This window comes from Copadichromis virginalis, linkage group LG9 (assembly GCF_057382275.1).
Source record: "Copadichromis virginalis isolate Kocher_CV1m ecotype Utaka linkage group LG9, C_Virginalis_male_GT1.1, whole genome shotgun sequence".
Lineage (NCBI taxonomy): Eukaryota > Metazoa > Chordata > Actinopteri > Cichliformes > Cichlidae > Copadichromis > Copadichromis virginalis.
In genome coordinates this window covers 11,188,279-11,207,241 of record NC_140626.1, presented here as the reverse complement: position 1 = coordinate 11,207,241, position 18,963 = coordinate 11,188,279, and the positions used below count along the sequence as shown (strand labels likewise).

The 18,963-nt window shown below is 41.7% G+C and overlaps 1 protein-coding gene across 1 annotated transcript; it reads right to left on the bottom strand.

Moving 5' to 3' along the window:
* Window positions 1–235: 235 nt before the first annotated feature.
* Window positions 236–18,728, bottom strand: LOC146701331 (cyclic nucleotide-gated channel beta-3-like). Its single transcript, XM_085467730.1, has 17 exons — window positions 18,624–18,728; window positions 18,156–18,210; window positions 16,508–16,652; window positions 9,390–9,550; window positions 8,286–8,797; window positions 8,157–8,207; window positions 7,986–8,072; window positions 7,818–7,882; window positions 6,483–6,605; window positions 4,367–4,508; window positions 3,864–4,023; window positions 3,606–3,703; window positions 3,425–3,508; window positions 1,575–1,693; window positions 1,315–1,467; window positions 711–861; window positions 236–624 (listed from the first exon to the last, which is right to left on the bottom strand). The coding sequence occupies exons 1-17, from the start codon at window positions 18,726–18,728 to the stop codon at window positions 607–609; spliced, it is 2,229 nt and encodes a 742-aa protein (XP_085323856.1). The 3' UTR covers window positions 236–606.
* Window positions 18,729–18,963: the final 235 nt, after the last annotated feature.

Sequence of the window (18,963 nt, the reverse complement as noted above, 5' to 3'; positions counted from 1 at the left end):
ATAATCAGTTTCTGAATATCCTGTATCATGGATAACATTAAATTCACTGCAGTAACCATCGGTGCTACGATGAAAGTAGCTGGTGTAATGCTTGGTTTATTTTAAGTCTGTGGGGCTCACAAAAACAGAGGCAGCTGAATTAATCGGCCCTCGTACTGTCACTGGCAGGTGAGGATTAGCCTGGATGTGACCTCCTGCTCTCACAAACACAAGGCTAACAGAGAAATACACTTAATGCAGTTCAAACATATTTATTTATTAAAAATCAGTCAAATAATATAAACTGTCAACATTATTGTCACCATGCTTCTTACTGACTGATAATCTCAGGCAGGCTTCCACGCCTACAGTGGGAAAAATGACCGATTATACTGTATAAAAACCATATGAACGAAGTACATACATAGCAGTGTCCACTAGGGGCAGTAGTTGTGTACACATGGTCTTGGCTTGTTGTTATTATTAAATTAGACAGAATGACACACAGAGCAGTAAAACTATCATCTGAAAGGTGCTTTCAACAGAAATGAGTTCATTTCCATGAGAGATACATTTTCTTCACTCCAAAAAAGGGGTTATTAAAAAAAAAACTTTCCATGCTCCTTATTAGTTGGTACTGGAAGTCTGGGGAAAAAATAAAAGACAAGCACAATGACTTTCATGTAATAATCACTTGGGGTGCATTTATTAGGACAGAACGGTGTAGTTACCTTCATTTTGTCGATAAACGTTTTGTTAATGTTCCCGCCCAAAGCGCGCAGCAGTTTGGGTGTGGGGGGTTTGGGTCCGAACAGCGCCAGTCCTTTTTTCTTATCTTCTTCAACTTTAGCTGCTGCTGGACCTTTGGCCTTTATTAGTTTCCTACAGAGGTACAGAGGTTTGTTTACTACAGCAGCATTTATTATTATCATGTGGAAACTTCATATCTCAGGGATTACATGTGTACTTATGCGTCACACTGACAGGAAGGGGAAGCTCACTGTTCAAAGGTGTCCCAGCCTGATGAACATCACCAACAGCCCTTTTTCTGATGTCCACATAACACTTTTCTTTTCGCTTTGTTTGTAATCGTGCTGTTTTAAAGATCAGGCCTTGAAAATAAAAATAGGTCCACCCACTAACATGTGATTGTTTTCCTTGTGTGTAAAACTACCTGACTGGAATTTTATCTTAAAAATCGCTGCCATTTATACATGTTCACATACTTCCCCCCTCACAGATAGTGTATCATTGGTTTCCAGTAAATAAACCACCAAGTACAGAAGTTATTTCGTGAAATCAGCAGCAAATATTGAGTCAAATCCTTTGACTCACCTGCCCTTTCTGGCCAACACTTTCTGCGACTCCGGGTAATGAACCAAAATATCAAACAGGTCTTTCTTCTCCAGGACAAAGAGGTTGGCGAAGCCGTATGCTTTGACATTAGCTGTGCGCCTGTTCCCTCCATCTTTGGAGGACTGCAAGAGACTAAGAAACAGAAAGAGAAAACATTTCACTGTTCACTGATTGTGATTAATTGCCTCTGATGTTGATTAATTATCAGTATATATTTGTGCGCGTGTATCTGAACTCACCTGATTTCCCCAAAAACACAACCAGCTTTTAGTGTCACAAACACAATGCTGTTGTCAGGTCCTCCCACCACCTGCACCGCTCCACCTTTGATGATGTACATCTCTTTACCGATGTCACCCTACAAATAATTTACACAAATAAATTACTGAAGGGATGTTTTATGTGTATGTGCTTATAAAGGGCATTTTAGCTTTAAAAGAAGCCTGTGGTGGCCTTTTATATACACAGAACTTCTGAGATTAAAGTCATAAATTCAGACCTACAAGAACTCGGACATTCTTTGATATTAAAGTTGTAAATTTTGGAGGAAAAAAAAAGTATTAACCTAATAAAAAATCACTGTCATGGGCTGTTTCCTTTGATCCTGCATTTTGAGTTTCATTCCTTTTTGTATTATGATGTTCTTGTTTGTGCAGTTTAGGCTTCATCCAGTTCTGCTGATATTGAGCTCTGTTTCCCTATCCGGTTGTTCAGTGATGACGCGACGAATCCTACTTCCGGGCCTAAAGTAGTCTGCGTTTAATATGGCTTTTGTGTTGTTAACATGTTTAATGTTATGTATTTTCTTCTATTTAATCTCAAAAAGCTCCTAAAACAGTCAGTGATCACTGTTGACCTCCCTCGGCTTTTATTACCGCTAATCATTTATTTAAGCTCAGTTTTTAAAACCTTAGGATGTAACTACAGCCCAGCCCATGCAGCAGTATATGAATGACTAACCTCGTATTGTGGCTGCATTATCTCAGTTGTTCTCCTGGCTGAAGTTTGGTCCTTTTACAGCATCCTGCCATGCGATTACATTTGTTCCTGACCACCGAAAACACTCATGTTAACTTTTATCGAGTGGAAAAAAAGTTAGCTTGTTCATATTATGCTAACATAGCTGTGTCGCTAGCGGTCACGTAGCACATCATTATATACCAGCTAGCCAAACTTCAGTGACCCTACAAACGTCACTGCTGTTTAGTTTTCTGTCTTCATTTATGTTGGAAGTGATAACAGAGCTGTACGTTTTAATTTGTTTCCAAAACCCGCAGTCAGGACATGCTATATTGTATTTAGATAGAAGCTAGCGAGCTAACTTCCTGCTAACTTCTAACTCCGTTAAATGTCATAAATGTCCGTTTTCATGGATGCCTGGATGTTAAACTCAATTGTTACACCTGGTAGAGCAGAACGCTGATCATTTTATTAAAGATGAAAGACTTTAGACAGTTTTTCAACTCTCAGTAATGTCATAGTGATCGTTTGATATGTGGACCTGCAGCGGAGTTTAGACCCAGACACGGCTAGTGACGTCAGACTGAACAACCGGATAGTTTTGCTCCAAGTGTCTGCATTTGGGTCATCCTACTGTCACCACGCGGTCAGACCCTGACAATGAACTATTTTATAAGATTATAAAGTCATTTTTCCAAATTTAAAAGTAAAATATGCAACGCTGTCTGAGGTTTTATCATAATTATGAATTTTAGAGAAACTTGGATATTTTTGACGTTCAAGTGGTAAAAAAATAAGTTAGCTAAAAATGTACTCGACAATGGAGGATATGCAGTTGTAACTAATGTAAAAATCTGTCATCACAATGAAATAAGTGTGTTTTCCTCTGCCTCTTTACAGTCTGTATGCTTGTCATCATATGGTGAATCAGGGCTAAAATGAGTATCTCCTTATTGCCAAGTTTGATTACACAACATCAGTTTATCCTCCCCAGCACATTTTTACTTTTTTGTATTTAATGTCCCTCAATTGTTGGCATAAAATGATGATAAACTTTTAAAAAATTAAGTAATTTGTTGTGTTTCATTCACATTTGAAGTTGACGATGATTGTGTAAGACTTAACACACCTTCTTCACAACAAAGTCTCCGGGCAGATAAATGATCGACTTGAGCCTCAGCAACATGTCCACTAACATCTGCTGGTCACAGCCCTGTGGAAACATATGAAGATATTTAACTGACCAACCATCTCCCAGTCTCCCAGTTACTGTCTGGGCTATATATTTATTTTTTCTAATGAGTGTGCACCTTGAAAAGATCAATCTTCTGGAAGGTCGCCAGGTTGATGTCCACAGCAATGGCTGTTCTCATCACTAGAGGCATCTTGTCCAGCAGCTCGGACTCATCTGAAAACACGGAGATGAAGAATTATTATTTAATTCAGTGTTAAAACTTTCTGCACCTGGCACAATAGTAGGACTGACGTCTGATTTGTGTCCTATAATTAAAGCGTTTCTCACACACTCTTAAAGACTGAAATGAAGATTTTATCCAGTGACTACTGACCCAGCATGCCCTGAGCGTCCCAGGTGTAGGTGTACCAGGTGCGGACTCGGTTCTGTATCAAAGACGGGATGTGATTGGTCACCATGTACTCCACAGTGTTGTCCATGGAAGAACGGAAGTAAGTCTGTCCTGCTGTCGCTGCACCAATGACATCTCTCATCTGAGACATTATGATGATAAGAAGAAAACCTTTGTTTAAACTAAATAAATACTCCTCTCACTTAGACAGTAGAATGAATGTGCTTTTGTTGTTTTTGACAGTCAAGACATCACAGGGAACCAGTGAAATACTATAGACAGAGTAACGGATACTGGAGTATTGCAGGTTTATTCATCTATCTACATAAACAGGACAAGTGGGGGAGAATAAGAGACAATCGTTTACTACTACTAGTACTACTTGCAGTTAATGATGCTAAAAGGATGCTAATCAGGACTCCAGATGAAGTAAGGATGCTGGGGGCTGTGACTCATGCTATGGGGCAGAGTGTCCTCTGTATTACCTGTCCAATCAAACTGGAGAACACAAAGACGCCCAAGAAAAAATTAGTCATCTGAAAGGTAATCTCAAAGACGGTTTCGGGTTCATTAAGACCCCCGATGTTGATCAGACTGCGGACAGCAAAGTAGTAACAACGCAGGTACCTGTGGAGAGTTTTGGGGGGGGGAGGGGGGGGGGGGGTGTCAGAGAGGGGTGTCATAAACTGTATTGGATGTTTTGGGGTCGTGTGGGGGAAAATGGAGTTTGTTTCTTTGTTTTGCATAAAATGGCAGTGGTGGGTTCTGGGCACGTTTGAGCGATTTCCTTGATGTCTTGCTGAAATTGCTTTAGCTTCCTAAAGAGAAAAAAATATTAAAAGAAAAGAGAAAGTAAAATAACAAAAATGCTACGAGAAAGAAGCTACCTGGCCAAGCATGGTGGACATAAAGAATGCCCCGAAAAGGTAGTTGGTCATCTGAAAGATCAGCCCGAATGTGGTGTCAGGAGTTGGTAACTCGGCGATCAGTAGCAGGGACTTCTCGGCATAGAAGAAGCAGCTGAGGTAACTGCAGCCACAGCATCAGCAGCAAACATGGGACATATGAAAGATTTTGACTGGATGCTTTGTGAGCTGGAACTCATAACTCTGTGCGATAAACCAGAGACTTTTTTTTAGGTAATTTTGTTTCTCTGCTATAACCTTTTGTTATGCATTGCTAACATTATCCCCCTATGTGCTCATTTTCTACCTTTCTGTATCATGTTGGTGAGTGAACATGTTTAATATGGTCATTTGTGAGTACAGATGTTCCCCTAGCCACTGTTTTCAAACCATCAGCCAATCATTAGAAAGTTGCACAGAGGGAGGGAAGAAAAAACAGTTTGTTGTAACTGTGACTCGTGCACAGTGTTGGGGAGTAACAGAATACATGTACCGCCGTTACGTATTTAAAATACAAAATATGAGTAACTGTATTCCATTACAGTTACCGTTTAAAAAGGTGGTATTCAGAATACAGTTACTTTGCTGAAATAAAGGGATTACACGGCGGTATTTTCCTGTTTGATATGTTCGCCTATGCTCTCTCTATTTTGGGTTTCCCTGCCGGTGGAAACCCAAACAAAACACGCATTAAGAGGCTCAAATGCCTGTGTCTCAATCTCGCGTCTCATAATGATGTGAAGAAATATTTAAAAAAATGATTTAATATGAAGGCAATAGGCAGAATGCTACAGGCATAGCCCTAAAGAATGTAGCCTGATGGGCAGTGCAGTCCGTGCTGCAGGGAGAATGGACTGCCATACCCGTTATGTGTCTGTGAGCGAGGGAGGGAGAAAAAGGAAAAGTACAAGATGTCATCGAGCAGAAACGGGAGCTGGAAGCATGTAAATATAATAATAACCACTGCAGCCAAGAAGAGAGCCTGGCGAGCCCAGTTGTAAGTAAGCTATTAAGACTCGACTGTACACTGTGTTCGTGTTTTCCTCCGAAACAATAAATTCGGTTGGAGCAGCCTTTCAACGCCTCTCTCTGTCTCTCGCTAGCAACGTTGACCCAGACAACAAAGTAAAGCCAGTTTTCAACTACGAGCACAACACGAACCCAACGTATTAGCCAGAGGTCCCTTTATGGTTTTACGCCTTTACGGTTCAGAGCCGCGGACCTGTTTTATATACGCGGAATAGTTTTCTATACGAGATCGCTGCAAAAAGCGCAGTTACCTAATGTCCACCCTCCCTGTTACTCATTTTATATTTAGATTTAAAAATCTAGTTGGTATTGGTATGGCGAGTAACCTTCAGTAATAGTAATAAATCACACAGCAATAGTACATTCATGTAGTTGTAAAAAAGCATGATAATATATTAAGTAATCCAAAGTATTCAGAATACGTTACTCTCATTGAGTAATGTAACGGAATACGTTACAAAAACATTTTGGGGCATGTATTCTGTAATCTGTAGTGGAATACATTTTAAAAGTAACCTTCCCAACACTGCTCGTGCAAAAGCTGCTCTAGCAGAGTCTCAGAATACAGTATGAGCATGCTAGGTCCACATCAAGAGTTGGCAGAAAAAAAGATGAGAAAATCCCTCCAACTCAAACACAAGTGGCTGTATAGAAGTGCTGTACTTACGCGCTGCCTACGCCGGAGTAGACCCATTTAGTTTTACCAATGCCCTGATATTCTGAGGCCACGTAGTAGAAGCAGGCATTAAGGTGGAGCACGAAGAGCAGATAACCAATTGTGCGAATCACTCTAAGAGGGGTAATAAAGAGAGTTATTGATATGGCCACATTTTGACATTTTTGCTATCTCAGTTAATTGCATTGTATACTGGATGGATCAGTGGGTGGATGGATGGACGGATCGGTGGATGGACGGATGGGTTGGTGGATGGATGGATGGATGGATGGACGGACGGATCGGTGGATGGATAGATGGGTTGGTGGATGGATGGATGGATGGATCGGTGGATGGATGAATGGATGGATGGATCAGTGGGTGGATGGATGGATGGATGGATGGACGGATCGGTGGATGGATGGATGGGTTGGTGGATGGATGGATGGATGGATGGATCGGTGGGTGGATGGATGATGGATGGATCGGTGGATGGATGGATCAGTGGGTGGATGGACGGATGGGTTGGTGGATGGATGGATGGATGGATGGATGGGTTGGTGGATGGATGGATGGATGGGTTGGTGGATGGATGGATGGATCGGTGGATGGATGAATGGATGGACGGATCGGTGGATGGATGGGTTGGTGGATGGATGGATGGATGGATCGGTGGGTGGATGGATGGATCGGTGGATGGATGAATGGATGGACGGATCGGTGGATGGATGGGTTGGTGGATGGATGGATGGATCGGTGGGTGGATGGATGATGGATGGATCGGTGGGTGGATGGACGGATGGGTTGGTGGATGGATGGATGGAGGGATGGATGGGTTGGTGGATGGATGGATGGATGGATCGGTGGATGGATGGATGGATCGGTGGATGGATGAATGGATGGACGGATCGGTGGATGGATGGGTTGGTGGATGGATGGATGGATGGATCGGTGGGTGGATGGATGATGGATGGATCGGTGGGTGGATGGACGGATGGGTTGGTGGATGGATGGATGGAGGGATGGGTTGGTGGATGGATGGATGGATGGGTTGGTGGGTGGATGGATGGATCGGTGGATGGATGGATGGATGGATGGATGGATCGGTGGATGAATGGACGGATGGGTTGGTGGATGGATGGATGGATGGATGGGTGGATGGATGGATGGATCGGTGGGTGGGTGGATGGATGGATGGATGGATCGGTGGGTGGATGGATGGGTTGGTGGATGGATGGATGGGTTGGTGGGTGGATGGATGGGTTGGTGGGTGGGTGGATGGATCGGTGGGTGGATGGATGATGGATGGATTGGTGGGTGGATGGATGCATGGATGGATGGTCTTACCTCCAGATGTAAGCCTTGGCCATGATGCTCTCTAGACGATCACTGAACTCAAAAAATGTGTCCATCTTGAAAACAGGTGAGGAAATGTGAGCCAGATGAGAGCCAAAGTACATTTAATAGGCGTTGTTTATTGTCTCATTCATCTAAACATTATTTAAGTAGATTTACCTTCAGTAGACGATTGACTCTGAAGGCAGATTTGAATCCAAATTGGATGTACAACAAGTCAAATGGAAAGACTGACACCACGTCTGCCTGTGAAAGAGACAGACAGCTGTAAGGTCGCTGACTCTAATTAAGTACATAACTTCAAAGCTCAAGGGATTTAAGTGATCATACCAGGAATCTCTCTGAATCTCTGTAGTGCTTCTTTGTCATCACTCTGTCTTTCTGCAAGGGAATAAAAGTGACTTTGTCATTCAGGCCAGTGTTTTTCTCTGTCAGCAGTCAGGATCATTTCCCACTTACAATGATGTCTCCTCCTTTGACGAACTGTTTGCGGGGTTGGGAGATGACAGAGTCCACCAGGTAGATGATGTCAGCCAACACATCCAGGGTGAACCAGTAAGGGATGGAGATCTCAGTGTGGTAGGGGAAGCACAGGCGGGCCGTGATGAACCACGTGTTGTAGTTAAAGGCCACAGTCACCAAGCTTAGCCATGCAATGTAGCGACGGTCCGTGAAAGGGTCTATGGTTTGCCCAAACACAGAGTCCATCAGGTCCTCGAGTGGCTTCAACACAGTGTCCACCACTGACCACATTGCCTCGGATATCCTGGTTCTTATACTCTTCTTCTCCTCCTGCTGTTTGGCCTCTGCTGCCTTTTGTTCTGCTTTCTTTTGCTCATCCTCCTTTTTCTTCTTCTCCTGCTCCTCTTTTTTCTTCTTGTCTGCCTCCTCCTTCTTTATCCGTGCCTCCTCTGCCTGTTGTCTCCTTTCCTCTATGACTCTGTTGTAGTCGTCTTTGCGTAGCAGTGGCGCTGAAAGGATAAAGGGGCTGAGTGAGCAACAGTTAAATATTAAGAATTAGTTTCCTTACTGCCCCATGAAAACAATAACATTTTTTTTTTTTGATTTTATTGATTAGCATTCAAATTCAAATCTCAGTGAAAACAGTGAAAATAGAACAAAAATCTACCATAAAGAAAGAAAGCATGAGACAAGGCTAATCAAAAGGTATTGGCTGAAGCATTTGCTTATTACGCCAACCCTTTTCACAAAATATCTTTTTGTATGCAGCTCCTGTACATAGGGCTTGAAGAAAATAATAAAACAAAGCAAAAACCAAACAAACAAACAAACAACAACAAAAAAAAAAAAACCCAAAGAAAAAAAAACTTTCCACCTTAGATAAGTAACTACATCAAAGCAAAAGAATCAAGAGGTTATTTTTTTCTCCTTTTTGCTCTTTTCATTCTTGATTTATATATTTTTCTAATACTCTATTTTTAAACATGTTTTTAAACAAGGAAAATGAACTACACCACAGATATTAGAAATATTAGATACATCCACAGATATTAGAAATATTAGAAAATCTGCAGCACTGAATGGTTTTGTGTTGGCACTCACTGACAGGAGGGGTTATCTCAGGGGATGAAGCATACTGATCAGTCACTTTCTCCTTGAAGAGCTGCTTTCTTTCTCTCATCTTCATGATTATGGCTCTGAGGTGCTCATCTGAGTACTTGTTGATGACTATGGGGGGAGGTGGAGGGGGGACTCCCTCCTCTCTGAGGAAGCAAAATAAGAAAGTTGCGCTGTTATTGGCAGTGAGTGAGTTTCTGATGTAGCGAGGATAGAAAAATCATAAAAACTCCTAAAAATTCCTGATGTGAATGAGGAATTTCAACCAATTAAAAAAAAGGAACAAATCAGGAAAAGTTGTGTAATAATCAGAGACTCCACTCGGCATTAATGATTCAACACCTGTTCTACTCCAGCATTTAAAGTTGCCTAGAGGTAAGATTTTACTCTGAAAAATCTGGAACTTTACTTTAACATGCATTAAGAGGTTTTCTGGTCATGTAGCAGTCACATTGTACTGACACACAACACAAAACTATCCACAACACTACACACTACTACACAAGACAACCAGAGATGTAATCCGATTACTTTTTTCAAGTAACAAGTAAAGTAAGGGATTACTATTGCAAAAAAGGTAATTAGATTACTGTTACTTTCCTGTGAGCATGCTGCGTTATTGCGTTACTAAAACCGTGATTTTTTTTTTGCAAGAGTGTCTCATGACAATGACGTAAGTGAGTGCGACGTTTGTGGCAACAGCTGTGTGCAGATCAACAATGGATAATAGCTGTATCCCAAAACGTCGGCTGCATCCTTCGGAGGACCCGGCTTTCGCAGTCTACGTGGGCCGGGTCCTCCGAAGACCGAGAAGGCTGGAAGTGCGAGGCTGTGAAATAGGACGGTCTAGCCTTCAGATTTTCGTCTTTGTCGGTGGAGTTTAACAAACTCGGCCGTCTGCTCCTTGCTATCTAAAATATAACAGGACACTGGCGTAAATTCTCGACTGTCTCACACTTCTTTTTATGACGTTTATTCAGCAGTGTGAAAATCCCGGAGGAACCCACCTGATGGATTAATAAAGTTTTATTTAATCTAATAATCTAATAACTTTGATCTCAGCCAAACCGATTTACTCCGGAACAAATAAAACACAGAAAAAAGGCAAACAATTACATTTTTAAGTTATCCGAGTGACTTACATATTATGTTTAACCCGAGTAGCGAAAGAGCGGGGGTCTGAAAACGATGAAGCCGGGAGTCCGCTGCTCTCACCGGCTCGACCGGCGCACTTTTGCAAATATGCGATGTCTTGATAAACCAAGCAGATATTTGAAATGTACACAGCTACTTTCTCGCCTGAAAATATGTTAAAAGTTTATTTTGTGACCCAGAAAGATTAATAAGAGTAATTTTAAAACTTAGTAGTGGCTTAGTAGTAGTGTTGGAAACTGAAATTGGCTGGGCCGTGCTATGAATTCTGGGATATGGTGGGCCACGAAGGACACACCCGACCCTGTCACTACTCGATCCGTACTGGAAATCCGATCGGTACCCCGCATGCGCATGAAGCGCCTTGAGGCGACTTTTGTTGTGATTTGGCGCTATATAAATAAAATTGAATTGAATTGAATTGAATTGAAAAGGTGTCTACTTCCGGTCGAAGCGTTTTACGATAGTTACGGGTCAGAGTATCTGTTAAGATGTTAGGAATAATAAGTATCTCTTAAAATGTTTCCAGTAATGAAGCATTTCAGTACAATGTAGACAAAAACGGAAAATAAAAAGATAGTTACGGATCAGGACTCCCCGATCCTTACTACGCATGTGCAAAGTCGGACCATACAAATCGGGTCTACCTGATCCGTACCGCGCATGTGCAGGGGTTTTCTTCTTCTTCTGTTCGTATGATGGCAGTTTACTCCCCAGTGTAAGAGGATACTGCCACCTGCTGACTGAGCGAATGAACCCTATTGTAAACTGATTTAACGTCATTACAAACGTGTGTTAAATTTGATTTAGTGATAGTTGAGTGTGTTTATGCTTGTCTGTGTGGAGAGGATTGATTGGAATAGCGATGATGATGTCTGCTATCATTGTCAATTGTTAGTAAGCAGTTCATCTGGCTGATGAATCTACATGTGACATATTACAAAGTCTGTATTATTAACTCTGTAATTAGGCGCTATTCTTCTTATTTTACGGCGCTTAACAGATACTCTGACCCGTAAAATGCTATCATAAAATGCTTCGACCGGAAGTAGACACCTTTTGCGCATGCGGGGTACCGATCGGGTTTCCAGTACGGATCGGGTGGTGACAGAGAGTACAGGGAGTGCAGAATTATTAGGCAAATGAGTATTTTGTCCACATCATCCTCTTCATGCATGTTGTCTTACTCCAAGCTGTATAGGCTCGAAAGCCTACTACCAATTAAGCATATTAGGTGATGTGCATCTCTGTAATGAGAAGGGGTGTGGTCTAATGACATCAACACCCTATATCAGGTGTGCATAATTATTAGGCAACTTCCTTTCCTTTGGCAAAATGGGTCAAAAGAAGGACTTGACAGGCTCAGAAAAGTCAAAAATAGTGAGATATCTTGCAGAGGGATGCAGCAGTCTCAAAATTGCAAAGCTTCTGAAGCGTGATCATCGAACAATCAAGCGTTTCATTCAAAATAGTCAACAGCGTCGCAAGAAGCGTGTGGAAAAACCAAGGCGCAAAATAACTGCCCATGAACTGAGAAAAGTCAAGCGTACAGCTGCCAAGATGCCACTTGCCACCAGTTTGGCCATATTTCAGAGCTGCAACATCACTGGAGTGCCCAAAAGCACAAGGTGTGCAATACTCAGAGACATGGCCAAGGTAAGAAAGGCTGAAAGACGACCACCACTGAACAAGACACACAAGCTGAAACGTCAAGACTGGGCCAAGAAATATCTCAAGACTGGTTTTTCTAAGGTTTTATGGACTGATGCAATGAGAGTGAGTCTTGATGGGCCAGATGGATGGGCCCGTGGCTGGATTGGTAAAGGGCAGAGAGCTCCAGTCCGACTCAGACGCCAGCAAGGTGGAGGTGGAGTACTGGTTTGGGCTGGTATCATCAAAGATGAGCTTGTGGGGCCTTTTCGGGTTGAGGATGGAGTCAAGCTCAACTCCCAGTCCTACTGCCAGTTTCTGGAAGACACCTTCTTCAAGCAGTGGTACAGGAAGAAGTCTGCATCCTTCAAGAAAAACATGATTTTCATGCAGGACAATGCTCCATCACACGCGGCCAAGTACTCCACAGCGTGGCTGGCAAGAAAGGGTATAAAAGAAGAAAAACTAATGACATGGCCTCCTTGTTCACCTGATCTGAACCCCATTGAGAACCTGTGGTCCATCATCAAATGTGAGATTTACAAGGAGGGAAAACAGTACACCTCTCTGAACAGTGTCTGGGAGGCTGTGGTTGCTGCTGCACGCAATGTTGATGGTGAACAGATCAAAACACTGACAGGATCCATGGATGGCAGGCTTTTGAGTGTCCTTGCAAAGAAAGGTGGCTATATTGGTCGCTGATTTGTTTTTGTTTTGTTTTTGAATGTCAGAAATGTATATTTGTGAATGTGGAGATGTTATATTGGTTTCACTGGTAAAAATAAATAATTGAAATGGGTATACATTTGTTTTTTGTTAAGTTGCCTAATAATTATGCACAGTAATAGTCACCTGCACACACAGATATGCCCCTAAAATAGCTAAAACTAAAAACAAACTAAAAACTACTTCCAAAAACATTCAACTTTGATATTAATGAGTTTTTTGGGTTCATTGAGAACATGGTTGTTGTTCAATAATAAAATTATTCCTCACAAATACAATTTGCCTAATAATTCTGCACTCCCTGTAATATGACCGTGCAGCGTTTAAAGCGTGTAAGTACTGACCTTACTTTGAGTTTGATTCTGTAAAAAGTGACAAAAACATTAGGGTCTGCTGTTCACTGCGTGGGAAGAAAACTTCTTTTTACAGTGAAAAAAACCCTAAACTTCCGAGCAAGCGCCGAGTACACTGCCACAGGAATGTGAAATTCACAGAGAAACTGCTGGATCCTTCCACTGACATGACGGCTGCGGCACACCTGCACCAGAGCAAACCTCCGCCTGCCCCACTCCTGCTAAACAGGTGAAAATAGAGCAACAGGGCCGCTGAGTTTTTGATTTTATTTATTTTCTGCTGTGTTTTACTTGCATCTATTTGAAAGAGTGAGTGTAAACATAAAAACCTATTTTATTTTATGTGCTGGAATGTGCAGAAAATAGGTTTAAATGTTAAACAATTTTTTTCCAGTCAGAGAATGTTGCATATACTTTAATTTTTGGTTGATGCATAAAGTTAAAAGATTAAAACTAATAAAACAAGTTTTAAAAAGAGACTTTTTCATTTGATTACATTTTATATAATGGATGATGCAGAAAAAGTAGAATTGGGCTGAAAGATCTATTGCTTTATTACCTATTCAGGTCATAAATCATGTTTTTAAAAAGTAACTAAGTAACTAATTACTTTCATAAATAAGTAATTAGTAAAGTAACGGGATTACTTTTGGGGGGAAGTAATCAGTAATTAGTTACTGATTACTTTTTCAAGTAACTTGACCAACACTGAAGACAACACATTAACTACACGCTCTCTCTCTCTTTTTCTGCTGTCTTTCTTTCTCTCTCTCTCTTGCTGTCACTCCTAAAACTTCACCCTCTTCCTAAACAAATATAATTTTTTGATTGGTCAGCATGGTACATTTTTCCACCAACACGAACGGGCTGTTTTTTGTTTAGTTTTTTAATTTTTTGGTCATAAGCAGAGAGTGCTTGCTAGCGCTGTCCTTAGACGTTAACGTGACGAAACTATCCAGGAAAAAACGCAGTGTATATATTGTTTATCAGGATTCTGGTTTTACGTGGCCTATCTGCACAATTTAAAAACTGGTATATATCACCCTGTTGCTTTGTCATCTTTAAGTGGTCACGTGATTAACTTACCACAACTACTTTATTCTTCCTCAGTCAAACAGCAGCACTCATGCGATTGTTTTGCCCCCCTGAGCTCCAGGTGTTGTGCCAAAAAGTGATTGCCGTCCGCGAGAGCGCTCGCAGCTGCTTAAAGCTGTAGCGCCCAGATTACTTACGTAGACAGCTACTTCCGTGCAACTGATATAAGGTGCAGTAAGCTGAACACAGCTTCAACTGTCTGTTTGTTGAAAAATAGTAACGCATCCGCGCCGCATTTTCTTGTTAGTAATAATAATGGATTGGATTTATATAGCGCTTTTCAAGGCACCCAAAGCGCTTTACAATACCACTATTCATTCACTCTCACATTCACACACTGGTGGAGGCAGCTACGGTTGTAGCCACAGCTGCCCTGGGGCAGACTGACAGAAGCGAGGCTGCCATATCGCGCCATCGGCCCCTCTGGCCAACACCAGTAGGCGGTAGGGTAAAGTGTCTTGCCCAAGGACACAACGACCAGGACAGAGAGCCCGGGGATCAAACCGGCAACCTTCCGGTTACAGATATGCTTCCCAACCCCCTGAGCCACGGTCGCCCCTTAAAGTAGTAACAGTAACTGCGTTGTAACGATAGGAATAGTAATTAGTTAGATTACTCGTTACTGAAAAAAGTAACGCCGTTACTTGTAACTCCGTTATTGCCACCACTGATAAAGTATAATACACATTTAAGGTATATAAATGTAGAAATATTTGATTCAGTGCATTGCGACCATCCTCAGTGTTTATTTCAGTTTACAATCGTTCCCTTTTCATTCAGGACCCAGCTCAGTACCTGTGATTTGAAACGCTAAAAAGAGTGAATCACAGAGAGAAATAACTTGTGACATAAGAAGGATCACATTACACGGATAAATGCAATCAGCCAAGTGGTGCTCACTGCAGAGCCAAATGGATGGAGTCCAGCTTCACCTGTTTGTGGTTAAGGTTAGGGCACTTTGGATCAGGGAGGACAGATCTAGAGGTCAGGCCAGATGGAGGTCAGAATGATGGATGCTCTCCCTCTAGTGGATAAAATTCTGTAGTGCCTTTGACAGAACAATACACCATGTTTAAACTGACACATCCAACATGCTGAGATCAGGCCCTGCAGTCAAATTAAAGTCAGTACATTTTCACACTTAATTGTCAGGTTGTTTTTCCATCGTTTCTTTCATTGTTTTCAGTGTGTAAATGGTACACTGTGCTGGGTTGGAGTACCGCCCCTGGTTTGTGGAAACTAAATGAAAGAAAGTTAAAGAAAGTGAGCCAACGCCGTGGTGACACCGGTTCTGGTAGGAAGCCTTTGCAGACTTAATCAACCCTAAAGGCGATGCAGCATTTCATCTCACTAATATGCCTCATAAAAGAAGAAGGACACATACTTGGGCGGTTTATATATGAGAAGGACACAGAGTAAACCACACACACTTCAGGTTTTGTGTAGCACTGGCAGTAAAAACTCCCAGTCTAGCTCTTCTGTAGAGTACCTCAGGATCCCCTCTGAGCTCTGACACTATTTATTCCACACATTACTTAAGCTGCTGGCACACACACACACACACGCACGCTACCTGTCCTCCACCTGGAGCCTCTGGCTCTTGCCACCATTGTTGTGTCATATATATCATATCCTCGTTGAAATCCAACCTGTGCTTAGAACTACGAGGATCAGCCGTTGCTGCCTCTACCTGTCGCCTTCATAGTGTTTATTGAGGGACCAGAAGCAGCTCTGGTGAGCTCCTTAAAACCTAAAGAACTGAAAATCTTTTAATCCACTTTCAGGCCATCCCTCTTTTAATATGCATGTTGCTCCAGCAGGTAAAGATCTCACATGCTGCGCTTATCTCCCCGGGCACCCTCCCTCCCTCTCCGCCCTCTTGCCAGGGAATCTGATTAATTAGCGTCCTTGGGGTGATTACTTTGATATAGGTTTGTGGTGTCACTTGGCAGGTGTGTGTTTGCAGTGAGCTAAAGTGGAGTTTGGAGGCTGGGCTGATATTCTGAGGATAAACACACTGTAACTAATCTCTGTAAACACTTTTGACTGTCGGTGCACCCGCTTTCAAATGAAATGTACCTGGAAAAAATTAGGTAGAAGAAACAACACTGCAAGCGCATGTCTTACCCCTCAGCTCCAGCTTGATCGGGGTTTGGTGGAGGAGCTGGAGCCGCGGCTGGAGCTGGGGCAGGAGCTGGTGCCGAAGCTGGTGCCGGGGCCGCTGATGGTGCTGGTTCAGGGGCTGGGGGTGGTGCCGGTGATGGAGCTGATTCTAAGAAAGGGGAAAAAAATCCTACGTTTATTTTGGCTTTTCAAGATTGTTAGAAATGGTCCTCACCTCCTGGAAGAAGAATAAAAAAATGTTTGATCTTACCTAATTATTTATTTTGCATCGTTTGTTTTCCTGTAAAGCATTTCTTTTAGACATCTTTATAAAAATATTACACATTTAGAAATATAACCGTAACAATACATTAGATTAAGTTTTATATTTATAATGGTTTCTGTTTTCCCATTTATTTCTTTTAATTGCTAATTTCCTCATCATTGTATTATGTGTTTTCCTTATAGTCCCTTTAGTCTTATAACTGCATGTCATCCATCTGTGAAGCAACTACGAACTGTAAATGTGTTCATCCTTTTTTTGGCATCTTTGCTGCACTGGTTATGTGAAACCATTTTTATTTAGTTCATCATCTATTAAAGATTCCTGTAACATCTGTAAAAGAGAGAGACAAGACGCTGAATATGACATTTGAGGGGTTGATTATTCGCTGGCCGTGTTTCTGTCCGGCTTTCAGACACATTAGGCAACCGTGGGATCAGCAGAATGAAGTAACAGAACCTGGATGGATGATGGAGACAAACCTGATGTTATTCACTCCGGCTCCAAAAGGCCATTCAAACTTTCAGCAACACAATCAACAAATCAGTGAAATTCCATTTCTTGTCGAGCTCAGCAGTCGAGGAAACTCAACTAAAATGGAAACGGTCAGCAGGCGCGAGAGAAGTCGTCCAAGGCTGAACGTTTCATATTGGACATTTGTCCAAAGGCTTTCTCTTATTTTGGTCCCTTTTTGTCACTCGTTTGACTGTTTGCGCTTTATAACTATGACTATAACTATTATAACTACAGCTTTATACAAATAACAAGAATAAACAGAATAATACACGAGGCTGACTGAAGTGTGGAGGTGTTTCAGTAACACTGTGTTTCACTGCAGTATCTAATTAGCAAATACATTTGTAAAGAAGCTTATTATACAGTAAAACGTTACATACTTATTTCCCTTGTAATGGCATAAACAAGTGTTGTATTTATGTGGATGGATATTGATTGATTGATTGATTGATTGGTAATTTATTTCAACATGTGAACAATATACAAGTACATTTAGAAAAGAAATGAGAGAAAAAAAATATACTATACAAATTACATACAAAAAAAAATTGGTGGATTTAGATGTGGGTGTTTGGCCTATTACGTTGATTTGTCAGTTGCATTTGTATTAGTATGTCTTTTTAAAAAAATGATGATGCATATGTTTCTATTTGCTCGATGACCTGTGCAGGGACAACAAACTGTCATGTTAGATGAATAGTTTTTGTACACAGTCCCTGACAAATAAAGAGGCAAACCAAAATGAAGCGAAATTTAAAATAATCCATATTTTCTCATGTTCCCAACATATTAACAGTCAGTCTTGTTTTAATTTCACAGGATGGGACAAAAAAAAGGAACTGGGTAAACTTTTCAGCCGTTAGAATGACTCACCCTGTGGTTTGTCCACTTTCTTGTCTTCATTCTCCTTCTCAGCTGGCTTCTCCTCCTACACGACAAATCAACATTTTTTTTCTTCACAAAATCTGACGCCTGGCTCCATTTGTCAAACAGTGGCCATTAAGAGTGACGCTTTAATTTCAGTGGCAGTTTTAAAGAATGGTGAATTCAGCGTTTGACAAATGACTGCCTCCCCTGATGGACACTTTTAAAAACAGGCTGCGTTCATGATGAAACAAATTTCAAAGTGCCCGTTTGGGTAATGAGTGATTTCAATGAGGTAGTGAAACAATTTTATTTGGGGTTTTTTTCTGTTTTGCTGCCAGGGTACAGAGCAGCTGGTTGAATGATAGAGGCAGACGAGACGCCACTGCTCATGTCTGTAACCAGTCAAAAATCTGGTTGACAATAACGATTTATTATAGTTAGTCTAATAACTGAATATACAGGCGGAACACATACCTTGGCTGGAGGTGGAGGTGGAGCTGGGTCAGGGGCTTTGCTAGTAGTCCCAGAGCCCTCTGGCACCTGCGGGCTGCTAAAGAGATCCTTCAACTTTGCAAACATGTCTAACGACCTACGAGTGCATCAGCCGTCCTGCCTGCTGCTTGTATGAGGGGAGTGTGGCGGGAGGCAAGGATCAAAACGATCCCTCAACTAGCCTGATCCCCTTCACTCCGCCTACCTTTTCTTCTCCACCTGTTTTAATTCAGCGTGTCCTCATAACCAAATTGACCCTAATTGCATTACTGTATTTAGCAGGACTAATACTCTTGCACTGAGCATAGCCCCCACCATCAGC

Coding starts and splice junctions, on each gene's coding strand:
- LOC146701331 (XM_085467730.1), bottom strand. CDS start 18,728: ATGTTTGCAAAGTTGAAGGATCTCTTTAGCAGCCCGCAGGTGCCAGAG. Junction 9,551..16,507: donor GATCAAGCTGGAGCTGAGGG/GTAAGACATGCG, acceptor TTGCTTCCTCAG/AGAGGAGGGAGTCCCCCCTC. Junction 4,024..4,366: donor TCTCCAGTTTGATTGGACAG/GTAATACAGAGG, acceptor ATAATGTCTCAG/ATGAGAGATGTCATTGGTGC.